Source organism: Drosophila kikkawai, chromosome 2R (genome assembly GCF_030179895.1).
Source record: "Drosophila kikkawai strain 14028-0561.14 chromosome 2R, DkikHiC1v2, whole genome shotgun sequence".
NCBI lineage: Eukaryota > Metazoa > Arthropoda > Insecta > Diptera > Drosophilidae > Drosophila > Drosophila kikkawai.
This window is the reverse complement of record NC_091729.1, coordinates 14,643,821-14,669,035: the sequence shown is the minus strand read 5'-3', so window position 1 is coordinate 14,669,035 and position 25,215 is coordinate 14,643,821. Positions and strand designations below refer to the sequence as shown.

At 42.7% G+C, this 25,215-nt stretch overlaps 4 protein-coding genes across 4 annotated transcripts; 2 read left to right on the top strand and 2 right to left on the bottom strand.

Moving 5' to 3' along the window:
- Window positions 1-59: 59 nt before the first annotated feature.
- MCPH1 (Microcephalin) lies at window positions 60-7,797 on the bottom strand. The gene is made up of 9 exons (XM_017177941.3): window positions 7,572-7,797; window positions 7,116-7,392; window positions 6,742-6,963; window positions 6,480-6,672; window positions 3,009-3,149; window positions 2,588-2,679; window positions 1,174-2,527; window positions 670-888; window positions 60-599 (listed from the first exon to the last, which is right to left on the bottom strand). The coding sequence occupies exons 1-9, from the start codon at window positions 7,780-7,782 to the stop codon at window positions 192-194; spliced, it is 3,117 nt and encodes a 1,038-aa protein (XP_017033430.1). The 5' UTR covers window positions 7,783-7,797; the 3' UTR covers window positions 60-191.
- Zip48C (Zinc/iron regulated transporter-related protein 48C) lies at window positions 3,630-5,548 on the top strand. Its single transcript, XM_017177942.3, has one exon. It carries the CDS (start codon window positions 4,096-4,098, stop codon window positions 5,119-5,121), a length of 1,026 nt encoding a protein of 341 aa, XP_017033431.1. The 5' UTR covers window positions 3,630-4,095; the 3' UTR covers window positions 5,122-5,548.
- Window positions 7,798-7,958: 161 nt separating the features above from the next.
- LOC108082516 (metallo-beta-lactamase domain-containing protein 1) lies at window positions 7,959-8,796 on the top strand. Its single transcript, XM_017177943.2, has one exon. The coding sequence runs from the start codon at window positions 8,032-8,034 to the stop codon at window positions 8,704-8,706; it is 675 nt and encodes a 224-aa protein (XP_017033432.1). The 5' UTR covers window positions 7,959-8,031; the 3' UTR covers window positions 8,707-8,796.
- A 293-nt stretch (window positions 8,797-9,089) lies between these two features.
- Window positions 9,090-17,916, bottom strand: reb (rebuf). The gene is made up of 6 exons (XM_017177701.3): window positions 17,510-17,916; window positions 11,047-11,178; window positions 10,828-10,985; window positions 10,091-10,751; window positions 9,649-10,027; window positions 9,090-9,584 (listed from the first exon to the last, which is right to left on the bottom strand). Exons 2-6 carry the CDS (start codon window positions 11,152-11,154, stop codon window positions 9,580-9,582), a joined length of 1,311 nt encoding a protein of 436 aa, XP_017033190.1. The 5' UTR covers window positions 11,155-11,178; window positions 17,510-17,916; the 3' UTR covers window positions 9,090-9,579.
- Between the last annotated feature and the right edge of the window lie 7,299 nt (window positions 17,917-25,215).

Here is a 25,215-nt window from a genome sequence, read left to right as displayed (position 1 = left end):
AATGGCTTGAAAAGTAATACATAAATTGAGTTATAGCAGTATACATACAACTAATCAAATTAGACTTATTTATGATATAAATCAAATATATTTACATAATTTTAAACAGAAAAATATAAACATTTTTAAATCGAACAGAGGGCTTGCTTCTTGCGCTAAAAGTTGCAATTTTAAACACAAAAAAAATCCATCTATTTATCCATTACCAAAGGTGGATCAATAAAGTCGTGGTTGCGAGACCTTTCTGCCAGCTCCATCTCCCGATCCCGAGCACACTCGTACTGGATGCCCTCCGGCGTGACGATGGCGCTCTTCATCAGATATTTTCCGAATCGTTGGATTTGCATGTTGGTAATGCTATCCAGCACCCAATAAGGCGACAGATAGAGGCGTTCGTCCTCAACCCGACGCTTGTCCCCGATGACGTACTTGGCCTTGAAGCGATTTTCCGTCAGCTTGGCACCGCCAAGCAGGAGCAGTTCCTTCATGTTGTTGAACTGAATAGGCCGGCACAGAGATGACACATAGAAGGTTTCCATGAAGCGGAACAACTCGCACTGGTAGTGGACGCCAAAGGCCTGCCGCTCGGTGCGACAGATCTGGATGAAAAAATAAAGGAGGATGATGAGGGTTCTGGTTTATAGGAAACGAGAGAACACCACTACTCACCTCGATGGCGCGCGAGAACCTAGTCAATTCGTAGGGCTCCTCGTTGACCCATTTGCCGGCCCGCATCGATGCCAACACCCACTGGTAGCTAACAATCCAGACACCGCGCATCAGGCCACGCAGAAGGTTCAGGGTACGGCGCGGCTCCAGGCTAACCAGGTGGGTGGTGCGCTGGGTAACGGTGGGATCCAGCCGCATTCCCCGCAACCTGCGCAGGGCCTGGGATTTGGGGATTGATTGAAGGCGGTTTCGATTAGGTTTCATGGCCGCCAATAAGTTTATTCGTTTTTGTGCCGTGTGGGGGCTTTACAGAAGGAGACGAGGAACTGCTTCTACCAATCTACCGAGTGTTGTTTATGCTTAATCAATAATTAATATGGGGTCGCAACTATGCAAATTTGAAAACTAAAACGGTTTAATAACTAATCTAGAACTAGGCTTGGAGGCTACGACAGCTACAGTGGGTGATGGTGGTGAACGTGGTTACTGCGCCGTGCTACCAACCTTGTGGATGACCAGGATCTGCTCCTGATGCATGTTGGTGTGCACCAAAGTGCGTATTCGTGAACGGGGCTTGCTTGGCTTTGCCGGGGCTGCATCTGGGGTGGGTGTAGCAATCTCTTCTCCACCGGGAACTGTATCCACTGAGGGCTCGGGTGTGACAAAATTGTCACTCGTTTCCTCCGTCTCTTCTGGCAAGGCTCTCTTCGTGGCAGGAGCAGGTGGTGTTTCCGATGATGTCTCTGTAGTGCTTGGAACAACAGCCAGCGTTCGACGACGCTTCTGCACTGATCCCGTCGATCCAGAGAAGCTTGCCCTCTTCCTGGAGCTCTTTGGCGGTGAAATGACCACCTCGTCGTTGGGATTAAAAAGGCGTCGTCTTTTGGGTTCTGTCGATGGCGTCTCCTCCGGCACTTGCTTTTGCTCGACACTAGGAATCACATGACACTCGCCCAGCTCGGCTTCATTGGCCAGAGCAAGGGATCTGCGATGTGATTCGTTCATCCGCTCGATATTCTCATTTACCACATCCATGTCCAAGTTGAAGAGAGTCCGCCGGCGATTTCCAGTGGACTTTGCGCCCGGCAAACGGGTTGAACTAAATATCGGCGTCAGGGGTTCCTCCATGGTGGAGTTTTCATTGTTCAGCGAGGGACTACCTCCGTACATGTCATCTCTTAGCATGGTGCAGGAGGTGGCTACACTGCGGCGCTTTGGGACTGTTATATCCATTGCTTCCGAGACGTAAAGGGTTCCTCGTCTGTCGGCTATGTGGGAAACCTCAGCCTGCACCGCACTTATCTCTATTGACTGCTCCACGCAATTAGTTTTTTGGGCCGCCTTAATGGTCTCCTCCATCACAATTGAGTTCATGTCGCCTTCCGTGGGAGCCAGCTCCTCGCAAATGGTTTCGATGATTTGTTTTGGGGCTGAATCCTCTTGCGGTTTCGAAGCTACAAGCAAGGAGCTCCGCCGGCGAGTCATTCGGGGCTCCAAGACTGGTGTTGGCGGTGGATCAGCTTCTTCAGTCACAGAGTTTATAAAGAGCGAGCTCCTGCGTCGAGTCATTCGGGGTTCCGTCGTGGGCTGCTTGCTGCCAATATCTGCTGCACAGCTGCGGCGGCGACTGGTTCGCACTGGCGGCGTCGTCGTAACCGGAGTTGGTTCCACTGTACTCCTTCGTGGTGGTCTCGAAGTGCTTGAAGTCTGTGGTGTATTGCTGTTTGGGTTCTCTGTAAATTGAAGGCTTCTTTGAGCTTGCGGCTGGATTGCGGCCACAGCATCGCCACTGCCATTGCGGGTCTTTTGCTTGCCAGTAGCCAGTGCCGGCAAAGGAGTATAGGAGCCATTGCTGATTCTGTTAAAAATAAACGTATGTTGTTATATCTTATGAGTAGCTAGGGGAATATTTACTCACCTGTTGAGTAGTTTAGTAGCTGGCGACTCTGTAGCATCATCATCGACGGTTTTCTTGTGGTTGAGAGCACGGAAAAAGCGACTGATGTCATTCTGCAAGGAATAAGGGATTTAGTTGGAGAGCTTACAATAAAATATATAAGAAAAGGCTTGAAAAAGATATCAAAATTGATATCTTATTAATGCATACAAAACGTTTTTTTTACAGAAAAAACATTTGGGTTTGGACTATTATTACTTTTAAAAATATATTTTATATGTCATAATTATCTATATTTATTTAAATTTTATTTTATATAAATTAAAGATTAAAAAAAATATATATATATATAAAAAGATAACACAAAAATGATTAAAAATAAAAAACTTTATACAAAAATTAAGAAAACTAATAGAATAAAGCTGTAGTTAAAAATACTCACCTTTGGTGTTGAGGTTGGTGTTCCCAGCTGAGTTCTTTTATTGCCCGATCCTGGCTCCGTGTCCTTTGAGGATTTGGGCGTTACCTGCCGCTTGGGTACCCAGTTCTTCTGCTCATAGTCCGTTTGCATACAACGAACGCGCTGCAACAAATGGTTAGTTTAAGATTTAGTAACCCGGAGCAGCCAGAGCGTGTTAATTAATGGTGTGCAGCTCATGCCCTTTGGTGTTATTGTTGGTTGTGCTGCTGCAGATGCTGCCGACTTTTTGCCCGACTCTGTCAGTCATGTTGACTAGAAAACACTGTTTTATTTGTTTATAACTACGTGATATCTTGCCCGTTGTTTAAATAAAAAACGTTGTTATCTATGGGAGAGTGTACGTTTGAGATGGCTGCCAGCTGGTACCAGCGTTCGATAGTTTTGGTATTACCAATAAATATAATTCGTATTAAGCATAGTTTAGTTTAAATTAAATTGATTAGTGAAATGCTTGATAAATTCAAACTGAACGATTCGTTACTTATTGTTTGGCGCTACCATCTCTAAAATCGACTAGTCGATACACCGTAGCGATACAACTATCGATAACTGGGGCACGAAGGCAGCGGCCCTATAAGAATAGCTTTTTGTGGGGCCGTCAGCTCAGTCAGCGGCTCATTCATCACTTTCCACCGCGCTCCACCAGAACTCTTAGGCCTTTTGGGCAACCGAAACAGTATTACGCGTTTCCAAATATTCCCATCTACACGTAGAACTCTTTTTTCCATTCCGCAAGAGGCAAGGAGCGCGGAGGCGGCGATAAGCAACAAGTGTTTTCACTCGGAAATCCCATTGAGGGCGAGAGAACAAAACAGAAACAGAAACAGAAACCAAAACCGACATCGAGCTCCGCTGAAAGCTGTTTCTGTTTGTTTACCCGGAATCAGTGCCCAAGAACGTGGCACATTTCGCCCTGCCGCCTGCCCGTCCTCGGTTGAGTGCGCATCTGCTGTTGGAGCGACGAGTAAACAATTAAGATACTTGCTCACGCGAAATTTTAGTCTTTGGGAAACGATACCAGCCGGAGACGAGCACGAGAGGCTGAAAGATGATTCCCGGCTATGGACCCGTGACCCAGGCCCTGCTGGGCACCCTGCTCACCTGGGGCCTGACGGCCGCCGGCGCCGCTTTGGTGATCTTCGTCCGTGGCAACCAGCGGCGGTCACTGGACGCCGCTCTGGGATTCGCAGCGGGCGTGATGATTGCAGCCTCCTTCTGGTCTCTGCTGAAGCCAGCCATTGAAATGGCGGAGAGCTCTCATCTCTACGGAGTCTATGCTTTCCTGCCCGTGGCTGGAGGATTCCTGCTGGGATCCATCTTTGTGTACGGATGCGACAAGCTAATGTCGTATCTGGGCCTGAACAGCACCAACATGATGATCCAGATGACGCAGACCAACAAGGACAAGGCGGACATAGCCATTGATGACCTCAAGCGCAATGGCGCCACAGACCGACTGGCTTCCAAGAGCCTGGATAGCTTCTCGGACTGCCTGAGCGTGCAGCACAGTGGAGAGTCGCGGCGTCGCAAGAAGGGCGGCAGCATCAACGAGATGGAGCAGTGCACCTACACCACGCCCGAGGAGCAGCAGCGAGCCGCAGAGGCGCTGTCTCAGTGGAAGCGCATCATGCTTCTGGTTGTGGCCATTACGGTGCACAATATACCCGAGGGATTGGCTGTGGGCGTTAGCTTTGGAGCCATTGGCACCACAAACTCCTCGACATTCGAGAGCGCCCGCAACCTGGCCATTGGCATTGGCATTCAGAACTTCCCCGAGGGACTGGCTGTCAGCCTGCCCCTGCATGCCGCTGGATTCAGTGTGGGACGGGCCCTGTGGTATGGACAACTATCTGGTATGGTGGAGCCTATTTTTGGAGTTCTGGGCGCTGTGGCCGTGACTTTTGCTAACCTAATTCTGCCCTATGCCCTGTCCTTTGCGGCCGGAGCCATGATATACATCGTATCGGACGACATTCTGCCGGAGGCGCATGCCAGTGGCAATGGAACGATTGCCACATGGGGCACGGTCTCTGGTTTCCTGATAATGATGTGCCTGGAGGTGGCGCTGTCGTGAGAAGCCACCGATAACATTTTGCCCCAGCCTCGCAGAACTCAGAAACCACTAACTAGTGTAAATTCTAGGATTCCATTGTACTTAAAGCAAACTTCTGGCTTGTAAATATAAGCGGGCATTGTACAAATCTCAGAACCAGAAGCGGCATCAACCGGAGCCCACACACCAACACGAGAATCTAATTAATCTAACCTAGAGTGTAAGTTTTATAGGACAAGAAGCTTGACATCGGTGCATCTGTGTGTATTCCCAGCTAGTTATGTAAATGACCAGAGGAGCAGGCAGCAGCCTTGCTTCTCGGAAAGATTGTAAACAAACGTGCATGTGAATTAGGTTTTAAGTTGTCACCGGCGTCCAGTGGCTTGTTGTCGTCTCTTTTTAAACAGTCTAATGTTTAAGCAATAAATACCAAGCGCATTCAAATGAGCATCACTCGTCTTGCCTACTATCATTCCTCATTCCGCGGACAGTACAACTTCCTGGCCGTCGTCGAGGCCCTACGATACCTGATAAGCGCGCGCAAGCAAATTGAATTAGATAACGCTCCAGTTGACTCGCTGTCACAGCCTATGATAAGAATCTGTCCGACACGAAAAGAGTTCCCAATATTGCGCGTATTTTGTGTTTGAGATACGTGCAATTTCAGACGGCCCGCGGCCCTGTGCTCGCCATTTTCTGGATTAACTAATCATTCTGGCTCACAAGTGGCCGTGGGCCAGAGTCCATCACCCACGGCACCCATCGTGATCATCATAAGGAAAGGCTAATCGATAAGAGTCTACCCTCTTGGCGGCTATCTGTGGTTAAATTTCCATACGCTTAACTTTAAGTTTATGCGCCCAATAAAATAATAAACAATTGAGCCACCAATGACCCATTAGTGGGGGGCATATCTCGAGTAGAGTTAATGCTTCTGTGCCGGCAGAGCCATAAATTGATAATGCCAACGATTACACTCATTAAAGGCTTTTCATATTTCTTTTCTCACTCTTTTTTCCGTCTGGAAAAAAAAATGTGTTAGTCAAGAACACATTCAATTTCCAAGGCATATCTCAAGTGGAGTTGATGAATTTGTACACGGGAATGATACCATCGTTGGAATACAGATAACGTGTTGGTTGGTGTTGGCTTGTGATTGAGTTTCGGATGTATAATTTCAGACTAACAGAAGGTTTTTTATTAATACAGGCGATTATTTATTAATTGCAATGTTTCAATTAGAAGGCATTTTTTTGAGTTTCATTCGTTAGGAGTTTATAAATCACGTAGTTAAAAAAAACCCCTCTATTTATACCAAGTTAAAGCCCATTTACATATGCATAATAACCAGCTAGAAGGTTTACCCCGTCATTACTCACCGGTATCTTGCCAAAGAGCTCTGGATACTCGTACTTGTGTATATTGCTGATGGGAAACTGACTGGGATCACAGAGCTTCCGCTGCACCTTGCAGGCCTCAATCCATAATATCGACACAACTGGTATCTGCCACTCCATGGCCTTCTTGTAAGTTGATAGTAGACCATCTTTGAAGACCACATGGGTAGTGTTGCTATAAAAAAAAATAAATTTAAGCCGTAAGTCAGCTATTTAGCTTTATCAATCGTAAAGGTTTACTTACCGCCTCAGGCGATCGTTGACCTGAGCTCCCATCTTGGCAATTACGGTTCTCACACCTTCAGAACGATTATCATTGCCCGTGCGCACCTCTACATATATAACCACATCTTTCAGTAGCTCGGGCAGGGTGGGTGGCTCTTTGGGATTGCGCTCTTCCATGGTAATTATACTCTTCTCCGTATGGGACACATCAAAGTTGTTATAGGCACTCTTTGTAGGGCTCCTAAAATGATGGGAAGCGGTTTTAAAGTTTAGAAACATTTGGTAAAATTAAAAAGAATATATGTTAAAGGCTGTATTTTTATAGTTTTTGATTTTATGAGAAGTTTAAAGCAATGTAATTATGAGCAAGGGGTTTTGGTATATTTAGCTTACTTCAAGGCCCGGAGGGCGCGCAGTCGCAGCGCAGCGCTGGGACTGTTGAGATCTTGCTGCAGGCGCATTAATTTCGAGTTCTGTTTGGTGGGCGTGGTGCTGCCCTGCGCTGGAGCTCCGCCTGCTTCTGCTTCCTGGTTCGGTGCTCTTACTTCCGTTCCTGCGCTGGACATAGTCTGTGAATCTTCCTTCAACTCGGAACGGAACTGAGCAATCGCCTTGGAGGCGGCCGTATGGAGTCCAGAGTCCTTCTCGCCGGCCCTGGCCAGCAGGTCGGCTATCCAAAGAGAATAAAACTCATGAACTTTGTCTACATCACTTCCCCACATTGCGGTTGGATATTTTCTTTTTTTTTTTTTATATATTTTTATATGACTAAAAATTTTGGGTTAACTAAGCATCCGAAACTAAAAATTGAGGTTCAAGTCAACTGTTAAAAAGTAAAGCGAAGCCAACCTGCTGAAGTTTGAGATTGAGATTTGGTGGGAGGCCAATGGGGCGACAGGCCCGGCCGTCTCGATTCCGCCACATTTGAGTCTTGCAACGGCCGTCGTTGCGGTGACGCCGGCGTCGAAGCGACCGGTGGCTTCTTCTGGGCGGCGCTCGCCACGATCGACCCGTAAGTCTTTGTCTTCCATGTCGGATTGCGCTGCAGGAACTTGTCCATGGTGTGTGGGAGCTGCCGATCAGCACGCGCAGTTTTTGTATTGCACAATTGTGAGGCCGAAAGCCTTGCTAAAACCTTGTAAAAAACGCGCCAATAAAAACACAAAAACCAAACGCACAGAAAAATAGAGATGGGTGTAGGATCGATAGACAATAACTACATCGATATTTCAGCGTGTCGATAACAATCGATATTATTTAGCACGATGTTGACAGTTTTTCATAAATTTATAAACATTACTCGTAAATAATGGCTTCCGAAGATTCCGGACTTCAAAACCAAGTGGTGGTCCTTCACACTGGCTACTCGCGGGAGGACGGTACTGCCATGAGGGCGAACTGCACCTGCACGCTGATCCGATGCCGGGATGGCACCAACATCGTGGTGGACACCATGACAGCCTGGGATGGCGAGCTCCTGCGCTCCCTTCTGTCCGATCAGGGCTTAGACGTTGGCGACATCCATGCAGTCGTCTGCACGCACGGGCACTCGGATCACATCGGTTGTAATTACCTGTTCCAGGAGGCCCGAATGCACCTGGTTGGAGCGTGTGCCTCGCATCGTGACCTTTACATGGATCACTTTGGGAGCGAAGCAGAAGACGAGCAGCTGGCACTGGACTCCAATGGCGAGGTGGTGGTCCAAAGGACGTCAGGACACACGCTCAGCTGCGTTTCTGTGATCGTTAAAAACTCCCAGTTAGGTGGCACGGTGGGCATCACGGGGGATCTCTTCGAGCGTCGCGAGGACGTGGATAACGAAAGCATATGGATAGGTGCAGGAAGCGAGGATGAGAAGAAACAACGCATGGAACGTAGCAAGATAGCACATTTGTGTGACTTTATAGTGCCGGGTCACGGTCCACTGTTTTTAATAAGCCCAGAAATGCGTTCTAAGCTGAAACAAGACGCTCTTAGTGTTTAAAATAGGGATTTTATGTTAAAAGTTATTGTAAATAATCTTATTAAATCTATTAATAATGAAAAAAGATACTACTGAATTAAAAATTAGTTCGTATTCAAGCGCCTTCTGAAATGGGCTATCGTTTTCTATCGATATATCACTGATCTTGAACATACTACATGATTTACCTACAGATGGCGTTGTCAGCTTAGGCGGCCTCTTCTGGAAAAGTTCGTAACCTTTTCAAAATATAAAAATTATTAAAGAAATAATTAATTTTGAATAAAAAACCAAAAACGGAAGCTTTAATGAAGGTAAAATAGTTCCATTTATCCCAAAATAAAAGAATACTCATATTGACATTTGAAAACTTTTCTTTTAATGCATACTAATGTCGTTTACATATTTAATTCGAACTTATTTACATATGAATTGTATGTACAGGAAAAAATAATAAGAAAAACAATAAATTGAACTCGCCTAAAGTAGCAATATTAATTTGCTTATGACATTCTCTGCCCCCCAAAAATTCTCGACTCTCCTCCGCTCTCGTGTGCTCTCCTTGGGCTCTAGGACATTCATTCTCTCAGTCTTAAACGATTTAAGAAACTATGGCAAAATTTTAATTACTCATTACAAATTGCATAATCATTAAATCTCTCTGCTTGCCTTAAAGCTAACTGCGGTTAATTAGAGTTAGTGCGTATTAAGTGGTGTACGCTAAATGGCTGCACTTCGCTGCATTTATCACAAAACTGAGCGAAATGCACTCCATCGATCCATTGATCCATCTCCTCCTTCTCCGTCACTGACCATATCTTAATCGTAGGCTTTTGACTAAATAATCGTAGAATTAATGCTAAACGATGAATAAATTAGGGTCAGCCGGATTGATCATTCTGTAATTAAATGGGAATGTTAATAATTTGTTTAAATAATGCTTGATTTTCAAGGAAAACCCACCATGTGCACTGATCAGACTACGTGCATCCCAGAGCGACATTTGCGACTGCGAGAGACGATGTTGTGGCGGATACAGCTTGTAGGGGAAGTACGAGTGGTGGAAGGTGGCAATGGGAATGGGTTGCGCCGGCTGCAGGAACTGCTGATGCTGGTACTGCGCCGAGATCTTCCTCGAGATCTTGGGCTCCTTCTTGGGCTTGCTGCTGGCACCGCCGTTGCACGGCTGCTTCGAGGACTTGATAAAGTTGGGAATGCGTGCCAGGAGGCCGCAGTAGTAGGGATCATCCTGCTTCTTCCGCTGCTGCGAGCTGCTGCTGTTCTTAGGACGCTTCTTCTCCGCGTAGATGGGCGTCAGCGATCCCCCAGCCTCGTAGTCAGGCTGTAAAATAATAAAATAAATATTAAATAAATTATGATAAACAAAGACCAAACTCAATCCCACCTTGGGCACATAGGGACCCTCGTTGAGGAAGGCGGCACTGAAAATGCTGCGCCGCCCCTTGCTGGAGTTGCTCGAGTTCTGGGAGTTTTGTGAGTTCTGCGAATCATCGGAGGCAGCGGGCGTGGGATAAATCAATCCCACCTGGCTCTCAATTGTGGAATAGGGATCCTCGCTGCTGTTCGTCAGCGGTACTCTTATGCCCAAAGCATCCATAGACTTGGGAATGGTTTGAAGGCGACTCCTCAGCATATCCATGGCCACCACATTGACCACGAGTATCCAGACCGGAGAGTTGATTAGATTATTGTTTGACTTGACCAGCGAAACGGCTGAGAGGCACTGTCGCTCCAGCCTGCCTCGCTCTGGATATGTGCGGGCAAACTCCCGGTTTATGTTTGTTTGGAACTTTTTCATGTCGAACAGTTTGGCGGAGGTTCCCGAGGTGAGGGACATCTGCGGCATTTGAATGATGTCGCCACCGATGACTGTCTCCTCGTTGCCCTGCGACGTGCTGTTCACATAGATGCTACTCTTGCCATACCGCTTGATGAATATATTGCCAATGTCGTCCATTTTGATCTTAAAGCCATCGCCAATGGATTTCTTGATGACTTTTGTTTCGGCATCGCGCATGGGGTTCTCAAAGCCATTTAAACCAATTCTGTGGATATAGAGGTAAATAAATATCTTAATAAATTAAAGAACTTATCTTTTTAGTCTCAAAAAACCCAACTTACCGCACTCCATCGAATCCATTTTTGGATCCATTTATGGTTATCACAGAGGAGCGTGCATAGGCCTTGGCCACGCGTCGATTCTTCTCAAAGACGATTATTTTGGCCCAGATCTCGTCGTCAATCTGCTCCCACTTGGCCAGAACCTCATTGATGTGATCCTGCGGGCAGAGGAAGACATTAGCCTCAATTTTTGGTCACATTAACTGAGTAAATACTCACCCTGAAGAGCTTCTCGCGATCGTGCCAGACATCTTCCTCCTGCTCGTCTTGCCCGATGGCGTCCAAATTGTCCAGGGAACGCGATATGATCTTGCGGCGAGAAATCATTTTGTTTGCTCGGTTTCGTTTCCTCTGCAAGGGGAGAAGAGAGCATTTTCCGAAAATTATTATAAATAATTATGAGCAACGCTTCTAGTTATGGACAATTAAGTTGGGTCTCCTCCAGCGGGTGCGAATGTCTCTGATTGGATCTGGCAGACCGAATTAAAGCCACGCACTGGGAGCAGGAGATTATTAGGCAATCAGACCAATCAATCTGCGAGCCAATGAACTCTGCACACGAAATGGAAATGGAAACGGAATCGGATCTGGGGGTAAGGGGCTATGAGTATAGCTTACTCCACCATTACTCCTTTGATCGATGGAATCACCAATGTCACCGCCTCTAATTGAGGCGATGCCTTGACAATTGTTTTGTGTTAAACACTCTGTCGAACACACAACACACACTTGATTTTGCATTTTATCATCGGCGGGTCAGACCGGCATTTCAATTGGCCATTCGGGGTTTTTCTTCAAAGTCAGCGATCCCAGCTAGCCTGTCAACGTTTTGTGACAAAATCCAGTAGTAGTAGTAGTAGTAGCAGTAGTAGTAGCAGTCAGGTGTACCCCACCACCAGCACACGTGATTGGCATTAATTGTGGGCCAAATGCGGTTTACCAATAAATGTGTGTCACACACTCACGATGGCAATGAAAGTGAGTCTTCTGGTTGCTTAAATTCCAACAGAGTCCACGATTTCCCATTCCCATAACCATTCCCAATGCTATTCCCATCTAAATGCCATCTAAAAACCCCATACCACCCAACACAAAATGCGACATATTTGAGCGTGTGATCAAATTAAGGGCACGACATGCCCTGCATCGCCCTAATTTAAATTAGTTTCCAAATTACCCAGAACTGCAGTCGCAGTTTAATGACTTTCCTGATTAGAATTCTTTAAAAAAAAGTATTCCCTTGATGCCACCGCCAAGCCAGGCTTTCTATTTGTTTAAACTTGGCTTTGGCGTTGGCGTTGGTTCTTTAATTAACGGACAGAGCAGCCATAAAACTTGATAAATGTCACGCACTTCTGTGTCTCCAGATCCGTTTTGGCCACGGCGAAATTTTCAAATTATAACTGGTTTTCTCTTTGCAAAACCTAAGATTTATGGCAAATAATATTCTGTAAGCCGCATGTAGACACGCCCACGGGGCCCAAGATTTGACAGTTTTTTAGACCAAAGAAGTCTGGGAGCTAGGAAGGAAGAAAAACATGAATATTCTGAGACCCAAAAACATATTGGGTGTTGAAAAGTATGGTAAATGTTCTCATATCTCCCAGTTCAATCTCTTTTCACCCTTTGATCTTTTTTACAATTCTAGTGAATTCGTCTTAATTAGAATGCCAACACATGGCTTGGATTCTACACTTTCATTCATGACTCAAAGTTATGCTGTTAATGATACTCAAATATATCACTGCCCAGCCACGACTTGACCTCTTCTCAAAACCCCAAGAGCAACAATATTCAACAACATTCAGTTCTGCCTGTTTCATCTTCTATTTTAGAGCGATATGATTAAGTTTTGGGTTTCCTACGTCAATGGGTCGAAATGCCAACTGCCAACTCTGCCAACCGATGCCGGTTTTTATTTTTTTCTGGTATTCTTTTGACTGACTGTTTTATATTGTATAATATATACGCATAACATTTCGTTCTTTTCACCATTCCCCCCTTTTTTTTGTGCTTTTGCTGTTGGCTAATAAGTATATAAAATCTTTTTGTATGCCGAACGTGATGCTGATTTTTTGGCGATGATCGCATTCGCCAACAACAACAAGAATCCCCACTAGCTTGAACATATATATATAGTATATAAAGGGGAATACAAAATTTAATTAACTAGCTGGCCTTTGCTTATGAAAAGTTTAAACTGCACTTAATAATTATTAAAGCTTCTTACATGGCCAACCGATGATGATGATTTATCTTGTTTGTCAGATTTATTAATCTGTTTGAGCTTGTTTGATTTTTTGTTTAGCTATATAAATATTTAAAGTTAAGGCGGCTGCCCTTTGAGTGCATCACGAACATCTTCTACCTCGCTCTCGTGTCAAGTTCGTGTCCTGAGTCTTTCGTTTTAGCACATTTTCCGCATACCACAGCCCAGTGAAACCCGGTTGCAATTAATTATGTAAGCCCACAAGGTCGTCGCTGGCTTGGATATTTTTAGCAACTCCGGCAACTGTTCTGTGCGTGAGTACGCAGTTTATAGAACGGCGACGGATCGGCGGTACCAGTTCCCCCAAGGCCGTTGCGCAGAAGGAAGCAAGCGAGCTCCTTTGTCCGCTGGCTAAGCGGCTTAGCACTTGGTCGCGGACTCGGTCTCGCTTAATTGGCGTCCACTGTATGAATCACTGCAATTGCGCAATTGGCTTGTGCCATGCACTTGGGCGCCTTTCAAATGGGAGCGCGTGGAGTGACTTGTCACAATCAAAAGAGACCCACACCCACAGAGCGGAAAACTGCAGCTTGCCTTTCCAGTTTCGTTTTCATTTTCATTTTTTTTTTCAGCTGCTGCTGCTGTCGTTACTGTTTCGGTTCTGCAAGTTCTTGACGCCTGGGGACAACCTTGAAAGTGAACTGAACTGTAGAGTTCGCATATTTTCCCCATGCGTTTACATGTCTCCATGTCCGGCTGGAACGGGTTTATTTTTTTTCGGGGAGAGCTTTATTTCTCGTTCATCGAGAGCAGTATTTGTGCTGTTACTTTCGGCCCATAAAATGTATATTTTTCAATTTAATACCAGGCCACCAAATTATGACGGCCATAAGGTATTAACTCTTTAATTGTTCCGCCGCCGCCGCCGCACTCAGAGCCCAATCAAAATTGAAACACTTTATTTTGTTATTTTTTTTTAATATATTAAAGCGACACCGCCTCTTAGAGGGACTTAATGGCATTATGATTAAAATAAATGCAAAAACAAAACAAGAAATCCGCACGAATTGTTTGCACAATGTCGCGGGCGGCTGTGCACTTGTTACTGGCTTGTAACAACGCAACAAAAGTCAGTCAACAAACACCATTACCAGCATAAACAACGCCTGGCATCTCCGTGGCTTACATTATTATGAGTTGGCACTTTATTTCGTCTCCATGTGAGCAAGGCGACAAAAAAACGGAAAACAAAAACACCAGCAGCCGAGGCAGCGGCAAGAAAATGAAAATTAAATCGCATATTGTTACTGAAGGAGATGATGATGATGAAAAAAATAAATATATATATATATACATATATATATAGTATATGGTGGGGGCACGCAACATGCAAGAAAAATCCAAGTGAGGAACTCATGGATGAAGAGTCTGACTTGGACGCCCCAGAGTCGCTGGGCACGTGTGAGTGTCATAATCATCGGGAAAACAAGTATATTGTAAATATAATATAATACGTTTCGAGCAGGGTATATCTTGGTTATATACTAAATCGTTTCAATAATGTTGGGTATATTTGTAATTTAGATCACTAGTTTCCCTGGCTAGAAAAAAAGGCTTAGAAAGAACCTACAGAGTTATAAGTTTATATAAGTTTTATTTATTATCTAACATTTTAAAATATAAAGTTTAGTTAGCATATCAAAAAAAGTATAAAAATCTATCTCATAAGCTCTGAATTCTCTGCTCTGCTTTGATTTATTCGCTATTTCCTACTTTCATCTGATATTCACTAATTATAAACTGAATGTAAATTTGCCATTTTTCATGGTAATCATTGTATCTTTAGTCATCTGTCAAAGGTTTCTTTCAAACCCACCATCTAGATAGAATGGCTTTAATAAGTTAAATGCCTGGGTTTTTATCTATCTCCATGTTTAATTTATAGCTGGAAAGTTAGGGCATTGGGGCTTCTCCATTGTGTGTGACTGAGCTGGCCTGTTCACTTGCTCCAATTCTTGTTTGGAGATGAACGCCAAGCGACTCCCCACAACGCTTTGGAGCGGCTTGGGGATCTGCTCGGCTTTCATCTTTTTTTTCAGATTTTGTGGGGCGAGAGATTTGCACTCGGCACAATGCGGCGTATGCGCAATGTCTGCTCTGTCACTCGATGTGCATGTCAAGCTGATTGCATCACCAGTGGTAGCAGCAGCAGCAGCAGCAGCACCATCATCAGTGGCAGTGGCAGCTGCTTGGAGCACTATTTTTGCGGTTTGAAAAAAAAAAAATCGGCACACGAAAATTATAAATTCCGATTTTCACTTGCTTCGACAGCGTCAGCGGCGGCTTTCATAATATTTTCACTTATTTCTCTCCCATTGCATTGGCTGAGAATTTGCAATTCTCACCAAAGTATTTCGTGCCAGGAAGGCGGCCCAATAATAAAAGAAAACGAAAACGAAAAGACACAAAATACAAATCCAAGAGGCGAGAGGCGCGAGACGCGATGTTGCACAGCACTTTCGTGTGGCTTTTGGACTTCCGCTTTTGTTGGCACTGCTGCTATTGAGTGATTATTATTACCCGACATTGTTTTTAATGTTCAAATTACTTGCAAAAATTCGGTTTTTATTTGGCCAAGCACGTTTTGGGCCTTGGCTGGGATCTATTCTTAGGCCTTAACAAGTGGCGCGCCGCGCACACAGAGATTCTTGAAATTATTCCCAAAGATAATAGTGCGAGAATTGGAGGAGACAACGCAAATCAAATGAAGATGACTTGGCTTGTCTTCTTCGCTTAATTAAATTTGACTGACTATGGGTTTTATGTTCTGTTTATATACCATATCTATTTTTTTCGTGTGCTTCAATTAGTCATCGGCTATGCTAATTCCATTGACAGGCCACTGCAATTGATAATTGGCAGTTGGCATTTGTCCCGTGTGATTCATGGCAGACAGAGGGACTTATAGACCCGAATTACATCATGGCATACGAAACGAAAATGAAATGGAAACTCTTCAAACCGATTTCTGCCAATCAATAGAGGCGGCAACTACAATGCACATCCGATATATATGCTGTGTGTGTATATAAATACAATTAAAGAGCAGGAAAAGACTCGTAAGCACTTCAACAAAGGCCGCTTCGCTCGTATTTTTTTATATTTTTTATTTCTCATACATATATTTTCGCCCCTCGCTTAATTAGAGTTCATTAATTTGGGCTTCAAATTGAAATTGAGCCGACAATCAAATGCGTAATTAACAATTGCGTGAATAATTGGGTGTAAAATTCTAACAAATGCTATATAATATTTAAGCCAGAAGGCAATCAATATCAATAGCCGCGATCAGTGGACATAATTCAGGGCCAGGCCGCTGCCTCAAGTTGTTTTGGTTAAAGAGAGACCCTCGAATGTGGGCCAAGACAGAACCATCTGTTGCTGTCCTAATTAGGAGGCTTTCATTTGGCATGCAAATAAGTCTTTTGCTGTTTACATAGAACTCCAGCCGGGGGAATGGCGAATCCATAACAAAGGCTGCCAAGAAAAACGGGGAATAGGCCAAAGACCCCCGGAAGATTCAGCAAAGATACCACATACTTATATATATATAGATGTCTGAATCACATGACGTGAAGCTTGAGCCGAGATGGCAATGATTCGATTGCGAATCCCTGGCTGCTGCCTTCCTTGTTTTATTTTCGGGAAGTTTGTATGCATTGAATGTTTCAGGTGAACTGGAGATTACATCGCTCATAAATTTCTGTCCAAGGCGACCACAAGCTGATCTGCTGAGCTCTGCTCTGACATTTTTTGGGTTAATAAAAATATGAAATTATCTTAATGTAAATGCTAATCTGCGTGTAAATTAAGCGCACGCATTTCGGAAAACCCGTTTTTATTTTTTTTTTTTTACAACTCGCACTGAAACCAGCCCAGGGCCAGTGAAGGTTGTTGAACAGAGTTTTCCATATAGTTAAGGCTCTGTAATAATTTGCTGCAACTGGGTTTCTATTCCGAATGGCCGAAAGAACCTTTTGTGCAGGCCAAACAAAAGACTCAGGCAACGAACTTGATTTTGTAATTTACATGCAAATACACACACTCACACACGACGTACAGTATGGGGAGTACTAAGCACGGCTTTGGCTTTATTTTTATTTAACACTCATGGACAGCGCGTTTTAGTGGCCTTTGGCGTTTAGCACATCCACAACAACATACACACACACGCCCCAGCGAACTATAAAACCATGTTTATTTATAAGATGCCACAGAATGCTAATTAAAAACTCGACGCTGCTTGGCTAAAATTTTGTCTTGGACAATTTTGCAGCGCGATGATTGTACAACACAATTTAAGTGCCAATCAAACGATCTTCTCTGCTCGAGCGTGCATTCATTTCAATTAGCGGCAACGAATGACAAAATCAATTTCGCCAAATGTCAAGGTCATGAAGGGGAACCACTTACCTTCTGCTGGGTGCTGGGTGCTGGTGTCTCCAAGAGCAATCCGTAAGTATCCAATGTAAGTCCCCCTGATCGATGCTGGATTTATTCCCAAGTGTGACTCGTCGTAACGCCCACAATCAATCAACCAGCCAGGTTTCTCCTCAATTATGCGCTAAGTATTTGCTGTTTTACAGTTCAGTATTCTTTTTGTTTTTAATTCTTTTTGTTTTCTTTATAGTTTTGATTTTGTTGTGTTTTATTTTAAAAGTTATTGCGTGATTTGCGTAATTTACAATTTCTATTTGCACAACACTCTCAGAACTCTGCGCTCGCGTCGCGATTACGACTTCTACTGAGTCTCTGCCGTGGGTTAGTAGCTGCTCGCTGTATTTGGTTAAGAAGTTAGGCGGTGTAAGCGCGCGCAAGAACCGCTCGCCTCAAGCTGCGTGTTTCGACTGCTCGGCTAACGGTGTGGCCCGCAGCAAGTTGGCCAAAAAGTTTGCCATCCATCCGAACGCCAAGTGGTAGAGCCGAAGGTTTGAAGCGAAACGAACGCGAGTCGAAGCACGAACGCTGAACGCCGAAGTCCCGCTTCTCTCGAAAAACCGCTCGCAGACGCTCAACGACTGCCAAGCGTGGAGGTTCAGGGCAATTCTGCAAAGATTCTAAGCGAAGATTCTTCAGGGAAAATGATTTTAAAAGCAAAAAAGAGCAGGGATTTTTTAAAAATAATTTTCTTCGCCATTAATAGAGGTTTTATGGGATTTTTTTTTAAGAAGTTTGCTGTGCTTTAATATTATAATCAATTAAGAATTCAAATGAAAATCTTATACAGGTTAAAACCAATTTAATAATAGTATCTTCTTTAAAAAATATAATATATGGCTGTTAGAAACTTGCGTTTCTTACATAGAATTTATAATCAAAAGAAATAAAAGACATAAAAGACATTTTAAGCTTCCTAAAGTAGAATAATTATTTTTCATAAAAAAATAAAAGAAGCCTGGAAGCTGCAAACTTTAATATATTTTTATATATTTTATAAATTTTGTATATATTTATATGAATTTTATATGTTATCTATCTTGAAAGTTCTGACTTTGATAACAAAATTAAAGAAGTCTCTAAACATTATACTTGAACAGCTTATACTAAACTGAATAACATAGAATATTCCTTAAGAACTTGCATTTTCTGTTTTTAGAAACCTCTCCTTCTCCTACAGAAACTTTTACCAAAAGATATAGCTTCCAAAAACCTAATATATATTTTCCAAAACAACTTAGCTATCACCCTCTCTTATCCCAAGTTAACATTTTGGATTTCTTTTATTTATTCTCTCACTTAAGCGTGTGAATTACTTTTGATTTGCTCGCACGGCTCAACGCTCCCGTTGCGGATGTATCTGTATCTATCCGATCCCCTGGGTAATTCCCTCGGCAGCAAGCTTCTTTATTTGGCTCTGGTTTTTTGTTTTTTAAATGAACTCCAAGCCAGCGACATAATTCAATCTGAGCGTCGTCCGAGTTTTATTCGTTTATGGCAGTTTGGCTTGGCTTATTCGGTTGGCCAGCATTAAATGCAATTTATTTGCTTAAAATTCAAAATATCTTGGGGTAGTGAATCACTGGGAAAAACGGGGTGTGGCAGTGCAGACACTTAGCATAGAATGGACTTGAAACGGTTTCATCCGCGCGAGCTGTGATGGATTTCCCTTTCACATGTCAATTATCGGACGGCCAAATTGGTGCTGAGCTAACACCCCTGGAATTTTGAGTTTGGAACTTGGACTTGTGGCTTTAAATAGAACTCCTCGAGTGTCCGGCTGTCATAATCAATGTTCATGGCTATTCAATCATCGAAAGGCTGCGTTGTGCGGCAATAATTGCCCAAGAATGCCATATATTTCGCTGCCACCGAGGAGGCGGCTGACCGACCGACCCGACCATGTTGTAATCCAATATAATTTCAGCCGCTGCCTTGTTACTTGTTACTGTTTTTTGCTATTTCAATTAAAAGCCAACGCCAAACGGCAACAGCTACAGGTACAGGCGCACGGGTACAGTAAACAATGGCACTTGTGGGCTGGGTCAGGTGAAGGGGAAGCATGCCAAGCAGGTCGCTGTTTTAATAATCATTACAAATTGCTTTGGCGTTGCGGACCAACGAACGACCTTGCTACATTAAAAACGGAAAAAAAAAAAAAAAAAAAAAAAAAACAAAAGTAAAAAAACGGCGACTGTTGGGAGAAAATGGCTAAGCAAATTTTTGTTTTGTTTTTAGTTTGGTTGTTGCTTTTTTTCGGCAGCAAGTGGAAGGCAAATTGAGAAATTAACACACTCGTAAAAAAAAGTGCCCTAGATTTTGGGAATATACAAGAAGTAGGGCTCTTTGGTTTCTAATATTCTTATTTATTAAAATATATTAAAAAATAGTAATATAAATAATATTTAAAGGCGTTTTTTTAGGTATTTTCAGGACCTTTATTTTTAAATTTCCTTAAGCAATACAAATTATTTAGTAACAAGGTCGCCACACTAGCAATAAAAATATGTAAACATTAAATACATCATTAAAAAACAAGTTCAATATGGAGTATAAATATAGCAACATAAACTTAACATTTCAAAATTAACAGGAAAATGTTTCTAGACATGTTGCCAGGAGAATGTTGATAAGGAAATGTTGAGCAACCTTTTTTTTATACCAATATCCCAAGTATCCTATGAAAACAGGGCATAAAAAACAGCAAATATATGCTTCCAACTAAGATTTAAACTTCAAAAATTATCACTTATTAAAAGCCCTTAAATTTGTGTATAAATTGTTACAAAAATATAGGAAATACAACTAATTCTCAGGGGGGGCACTTTAATGCCAAGTGCAGCCACTTGAAAATTTGCTAATTGAAATCAAGGTTGGGCGAACAGGGGGACTTGGCTTTAGTTTCTGACACTTTACACAGTATCCAGTTGACCCGAGTTTAACTAGCGTTTTATGTTCAATTATTTGGCTGCTCATCTTGCGGCTGCTAAAATAACAATAATAATATATTAACAACAATAATAGTAATAATGAATTGTTTGGCTAGATGTTGTTTGGGGCGCCTTTGTTTTAGCCATGTTGTACAAACAATTTCCGCATGGCTCAAATACACAGTGTTGGTCGTGTTGTTTGTTTTGGCTTCTTGGTGCGATTTAAATCGCGATCGTTAATTCGTGCTGACACACAAAGAAAAAAAATATATAAAGAGTTGTGGCTAAAAATAATGGCAAATTCTTGATCTGGCCCTGTCTCAAGTGACGGAGCTGAATAGTGTGGGCTGACGGCGGCCAACGTGGCGTATGATTGATAAGCGAATTGTTCTATCAGATCGAGTATACGTCATGTTGACCGCCCTTTGCCAAACGATCGATCGATCGATCAAGGAAAGTCCTTCACAGAACGGAACTATGATTCAGCAGCAGCTGTGACGTAACCTGAATTATAGCTAAATCATTAACTTGAATCAAAAGCAAGAGCAGTAGGAGCAGCAGCAGCAGCAGAAGTGTCAACGACACCCAGAAACCAAAAGTAAAGGTCGCCTTCAGACCTTCAGACTGTAATTTCACAAGATTGCTGCTACTCTTTTTGGCATGCAGGAGACGTTGTGCAATTTTAAAGCTTTTTTAACGCCCCGCGAACACTCGGGCATGCAGATACGTTACCAATTCAATACATGAAAACCCGAAAAACCGAAAATTAAAATCAAAATCCAAATCAAAACAGTGGCTGAGCGTATGAGTATGAGTCGTCGACTGTTATTTTTGGTGGGAAAAGGTTTCGCTCTGGGTGTGTTAATTGAACCGCTGGCCATTTCCGCGTACGGCAGCCTTGAGGCCTGGGAAACTGCTTGGCCAGGCCACTTTGGCCACTTGATGTAAGCCAATTTTCGGTCATAATTTGGCAGTCAATCCGTTTGAGGCGCTAACAATTATGTTAAGAACTTGTCGGGCGCGATGACGCGGTCCAAATCGGAAAGTGTCTGTGAATATAGCTTGGCTTTTAAGTGTGGCCAATTTTATGCTAATTGCTTTTGAATATCGTCGAATGAACTCATGAAAATAGCAAGTTTTTGGTCTATTTTTAAATTTAAATTAAGGTAAGAGATTTAAAGCAATATAGAGTAAGTAAATTAAATTTGTAAATATAAGCTTTTAACCTTTTAACTTTTAGATTTCTTTTAAATTATGTAAAAGTCAAGCTTATAGTTCTTCTCCCAGACTTAATTTCTTAACGGCCTTGCGAGGTGATGATGACTCAGAAGAAGACGCTTCACATGTCAACCGGCAAGAGGCTGAAAACCGATGGCTATCATCGCAGGGCCTCGAATCTTCAGAAAGCGAAAAAGAGATGCGACAAAGTTGCTAGCTAGTTGGCTTGTTCGATGATATCAGGAACATGCGCCACGCTCTGACAACAGGCATTCATTTCACACGCTGCAACGTGCCGAGGTGCAGGCACCACAACTATAAACTTATATATACGATGCTGCATCTGTATCTGCCAGAGAATCGGCAACACGCTGACTTGCAACACGGCCCAAAACAAGGTGTAATTAACTACCAAGGCAAGACCAGCAACGGGCGCCATTAGAAGGAAGCCAACAAGTGGCACAATTCCCTAATCGCAACTGGCAACTTGCACTTTTACTTTACATTAGAAAATAACAAAAAAACAAACCAGAACCAGAACCACTCCAGTTCTTGGGGCACAAGTACCATCACGACATACCGAAGAGTAATTGCGCACATAATTCATGGCTCAAGGCCATGTGCCAGCAAATGAATTTCGTTTTCAGCACCTCCACTGGCAGAGGCAGGATGGGTTCTGGGATCCCCAAGACAACTAGCTTCCACTTCTTTGTCTGGAAGATGAATGGTCTCGGTTCTCCGGCTGCTGTTCTGCGATAGCCGCCTTATGGCAGCTTATTAATCAAGCTGAAGGCACACTATACTTGTACACTAGAGTAAACCGGCGAAATTAGCACAAGCAACTGAAACCGAAAGCTGAACGAATGCTAAAATAGTCAGACAACCAGAGAATGCTGTCTGCACTGGGCGATGTAAGTTTAATTATAATAAATGTCAGCTTTAAATATGCAATTAAGGCGAATGTAGAAAAGCCTGACACAGTGATTGGGAGGGCATTTAATTAAGAGAGGGGGTTGTGAGAGAGACAAACATGTAAATTAAACAAATTAAAAGTTCTCAAAGGCTATCAAATAAATTGTATTCTGAGTGAAGAACACTTGAATAAAATTTATGGCAGTTAAATATTAATTTTGTAACAGTTAGTTGAGTAGAAAAATTATCTAAAAATTCAAGAATATATTTATAAACAAGTTTAGATACAGTATGAAATGATTTCCTTAACTTTAAAGTATTAAAAAATTAGTTAATTGAGCAGAGAATGATTTTAAATGTTTTTTATAACTTAAAAGTATCACAAAATTATTTTAAAATTAATTAATAACCTAAAAAGACATACATAACAAATCTTATATATGTCTTTAATTGATTTATTTAACTTTAATATATCAGAAAATTATTACAAGACACCAGATAGATATCAGAGCAAAAATTATAGCATATATAGCTTGTAAATGTTTATCTGCTGACAATTAAGCCCCCGCCCAGCTAGAACTGCATTGAGATCTCCCGTTGATCACCCGCTGATCTGGGATCGCCGCTCGATAAGCCCCGCGACAAGGCCGCCAGCAGCACCTCTTGAACAGCTCGTAATATCATTCTCCGTAATATCATTCCGATGTGAGCTAATGCATAATTACCGCAATTAAGTTGTCGTCTATGCACCGACTCCACTCGGCATCAAGTCGCTTTGAATAAACTAATTAATGTTCTTAGATTAAGCGAGGGAGATTGTGCTAATTGCAGTTTCAACGCGTGTTGTGCGATTTCCATCTCGCCCAGGCATCGTTGCGACGATCTTCCAGTTCGATTCGCATGATTTATGGTGGCCATAGCCATAACCATTAGAGTGCATCATCCCCGTGGGGCAGCGTGGGCGCCGTCCATATACCGAACACACTCTCTGATTAATGGGCCCACTCTGGAGGCCCCAGAAAGCGAAAACGATAAGGAGATGGGGCCATGGGGCATGGCAACTGCTACTGGTGAATAAAAATTTATGAGAATGCCGGGGCCAAATACACAAACAGCAAGCATGTAAATCAATTATTCATGGTACGGCAGCATAAAAATGTCATACAATTTGTGGCAATTACAAGTAGCAGGCGATAAATATGAAGAACTCTGGCGTTAGCCTGATCCTCGCGATCCTGGCAGCCTCTAAAAATAGTCTCGTGTGAGTGATTGTCCAGTGTTATCGGGCCACTCAAGTTTGGTTATTCCATTAAGTTGGACTTATTTATAGTCAGGTGATTTATGCAGCCAGAGAGAAAAGTAGTGCCTCCTCCTCCCAGTCAGAACTCTCTATTTCTATGGTCTCTGCCTGAGTCTAATCTGCATACTGGCAGCTGCTAGATCCAATCAATAAGGCATACTTAGTTAATACACAGGTATATATAGTAGGTAGTTGGGTGTAAGTCCGACTAAGCCGCCATATGAGTATGCTAATGCCGTGGCTGTCCTTGAATAATCATCATACAGACTACAGGCATACAATCATCTGATACAATACAGACGATCGAGACTAACTGCTGTATTTTATGACATCCAGCATCCGAAAATTCTATTGTAACCTGTTTTCGGAATTTATTCACATTTCGACTTGCGTCAAGAGGAGGAATCGCTTGTATCTCTAACTTCGGGCCAAGATATCAATCTTTATGGATCATATACATATATTTCCAACCCGCAGAAGGAAACCGAAAGGTTAAAGCCGCCGCCACTCTTGGTTTCTACTGGGATCCCGGCCTCACCATCATTATCTCATCCAGCCAGGGATCGGGGTTTGGCTAAAATTAATTCTTTTAATGCCCAGCTGCGTGTGTGTAGTTGGAGGGAACTGAAAATAAAAGTGATTCGTTTTCGATTTCAATCTTATATTTGTAGTAGTAAAAACAACTCCTCCGATATCGCGGTGGCAGCATAAACACGTTTGCGCGCCGCCTGATGAATGCCCAGCTGTTGCCGCTTTAATTGTTATTAATCTGTTACTCTTTAATGGCATAATTAAATAAAAAATAAAACACCAATATGTAAAACAGACCCACGCCTCCCGCTCTTAAGTTTTTTCTTCTTTTTCTTACGGCGCAGACATGCTCATGATCACTGTCCATCAAAAGCGCAATCTACATACAATGATCGATCTGCAAATCGAAACCAAGAGGTGGGCGTGGGGGCACATGGAACCTAGTTTGCCGAAACGAATCATATATATTTGGGAAATCCAGTTCAAGTCGAGTGGAAGATCGTTATACAGTGTTTGGAAATAGTAAGAGGAGGTTATAAGTTGATGTGAGTAATATTTTGGAGCATTAAATTCTTGCAGACTTAAAAATCTATCATAAAATCTAAAATATTAATTAAATAAATCAATATATATATATATTAAAAAAATGTTATATAACATTTTAAAATACATTTAAACCTTCTCTTATATTTTAACTTATACTAACTCAAATATTTTAAGCAATAAGCAAGTTTAAACAACAAAAAAACCATTATTAATGAATACCAATCCTTTATTTTGGTTTTATATAA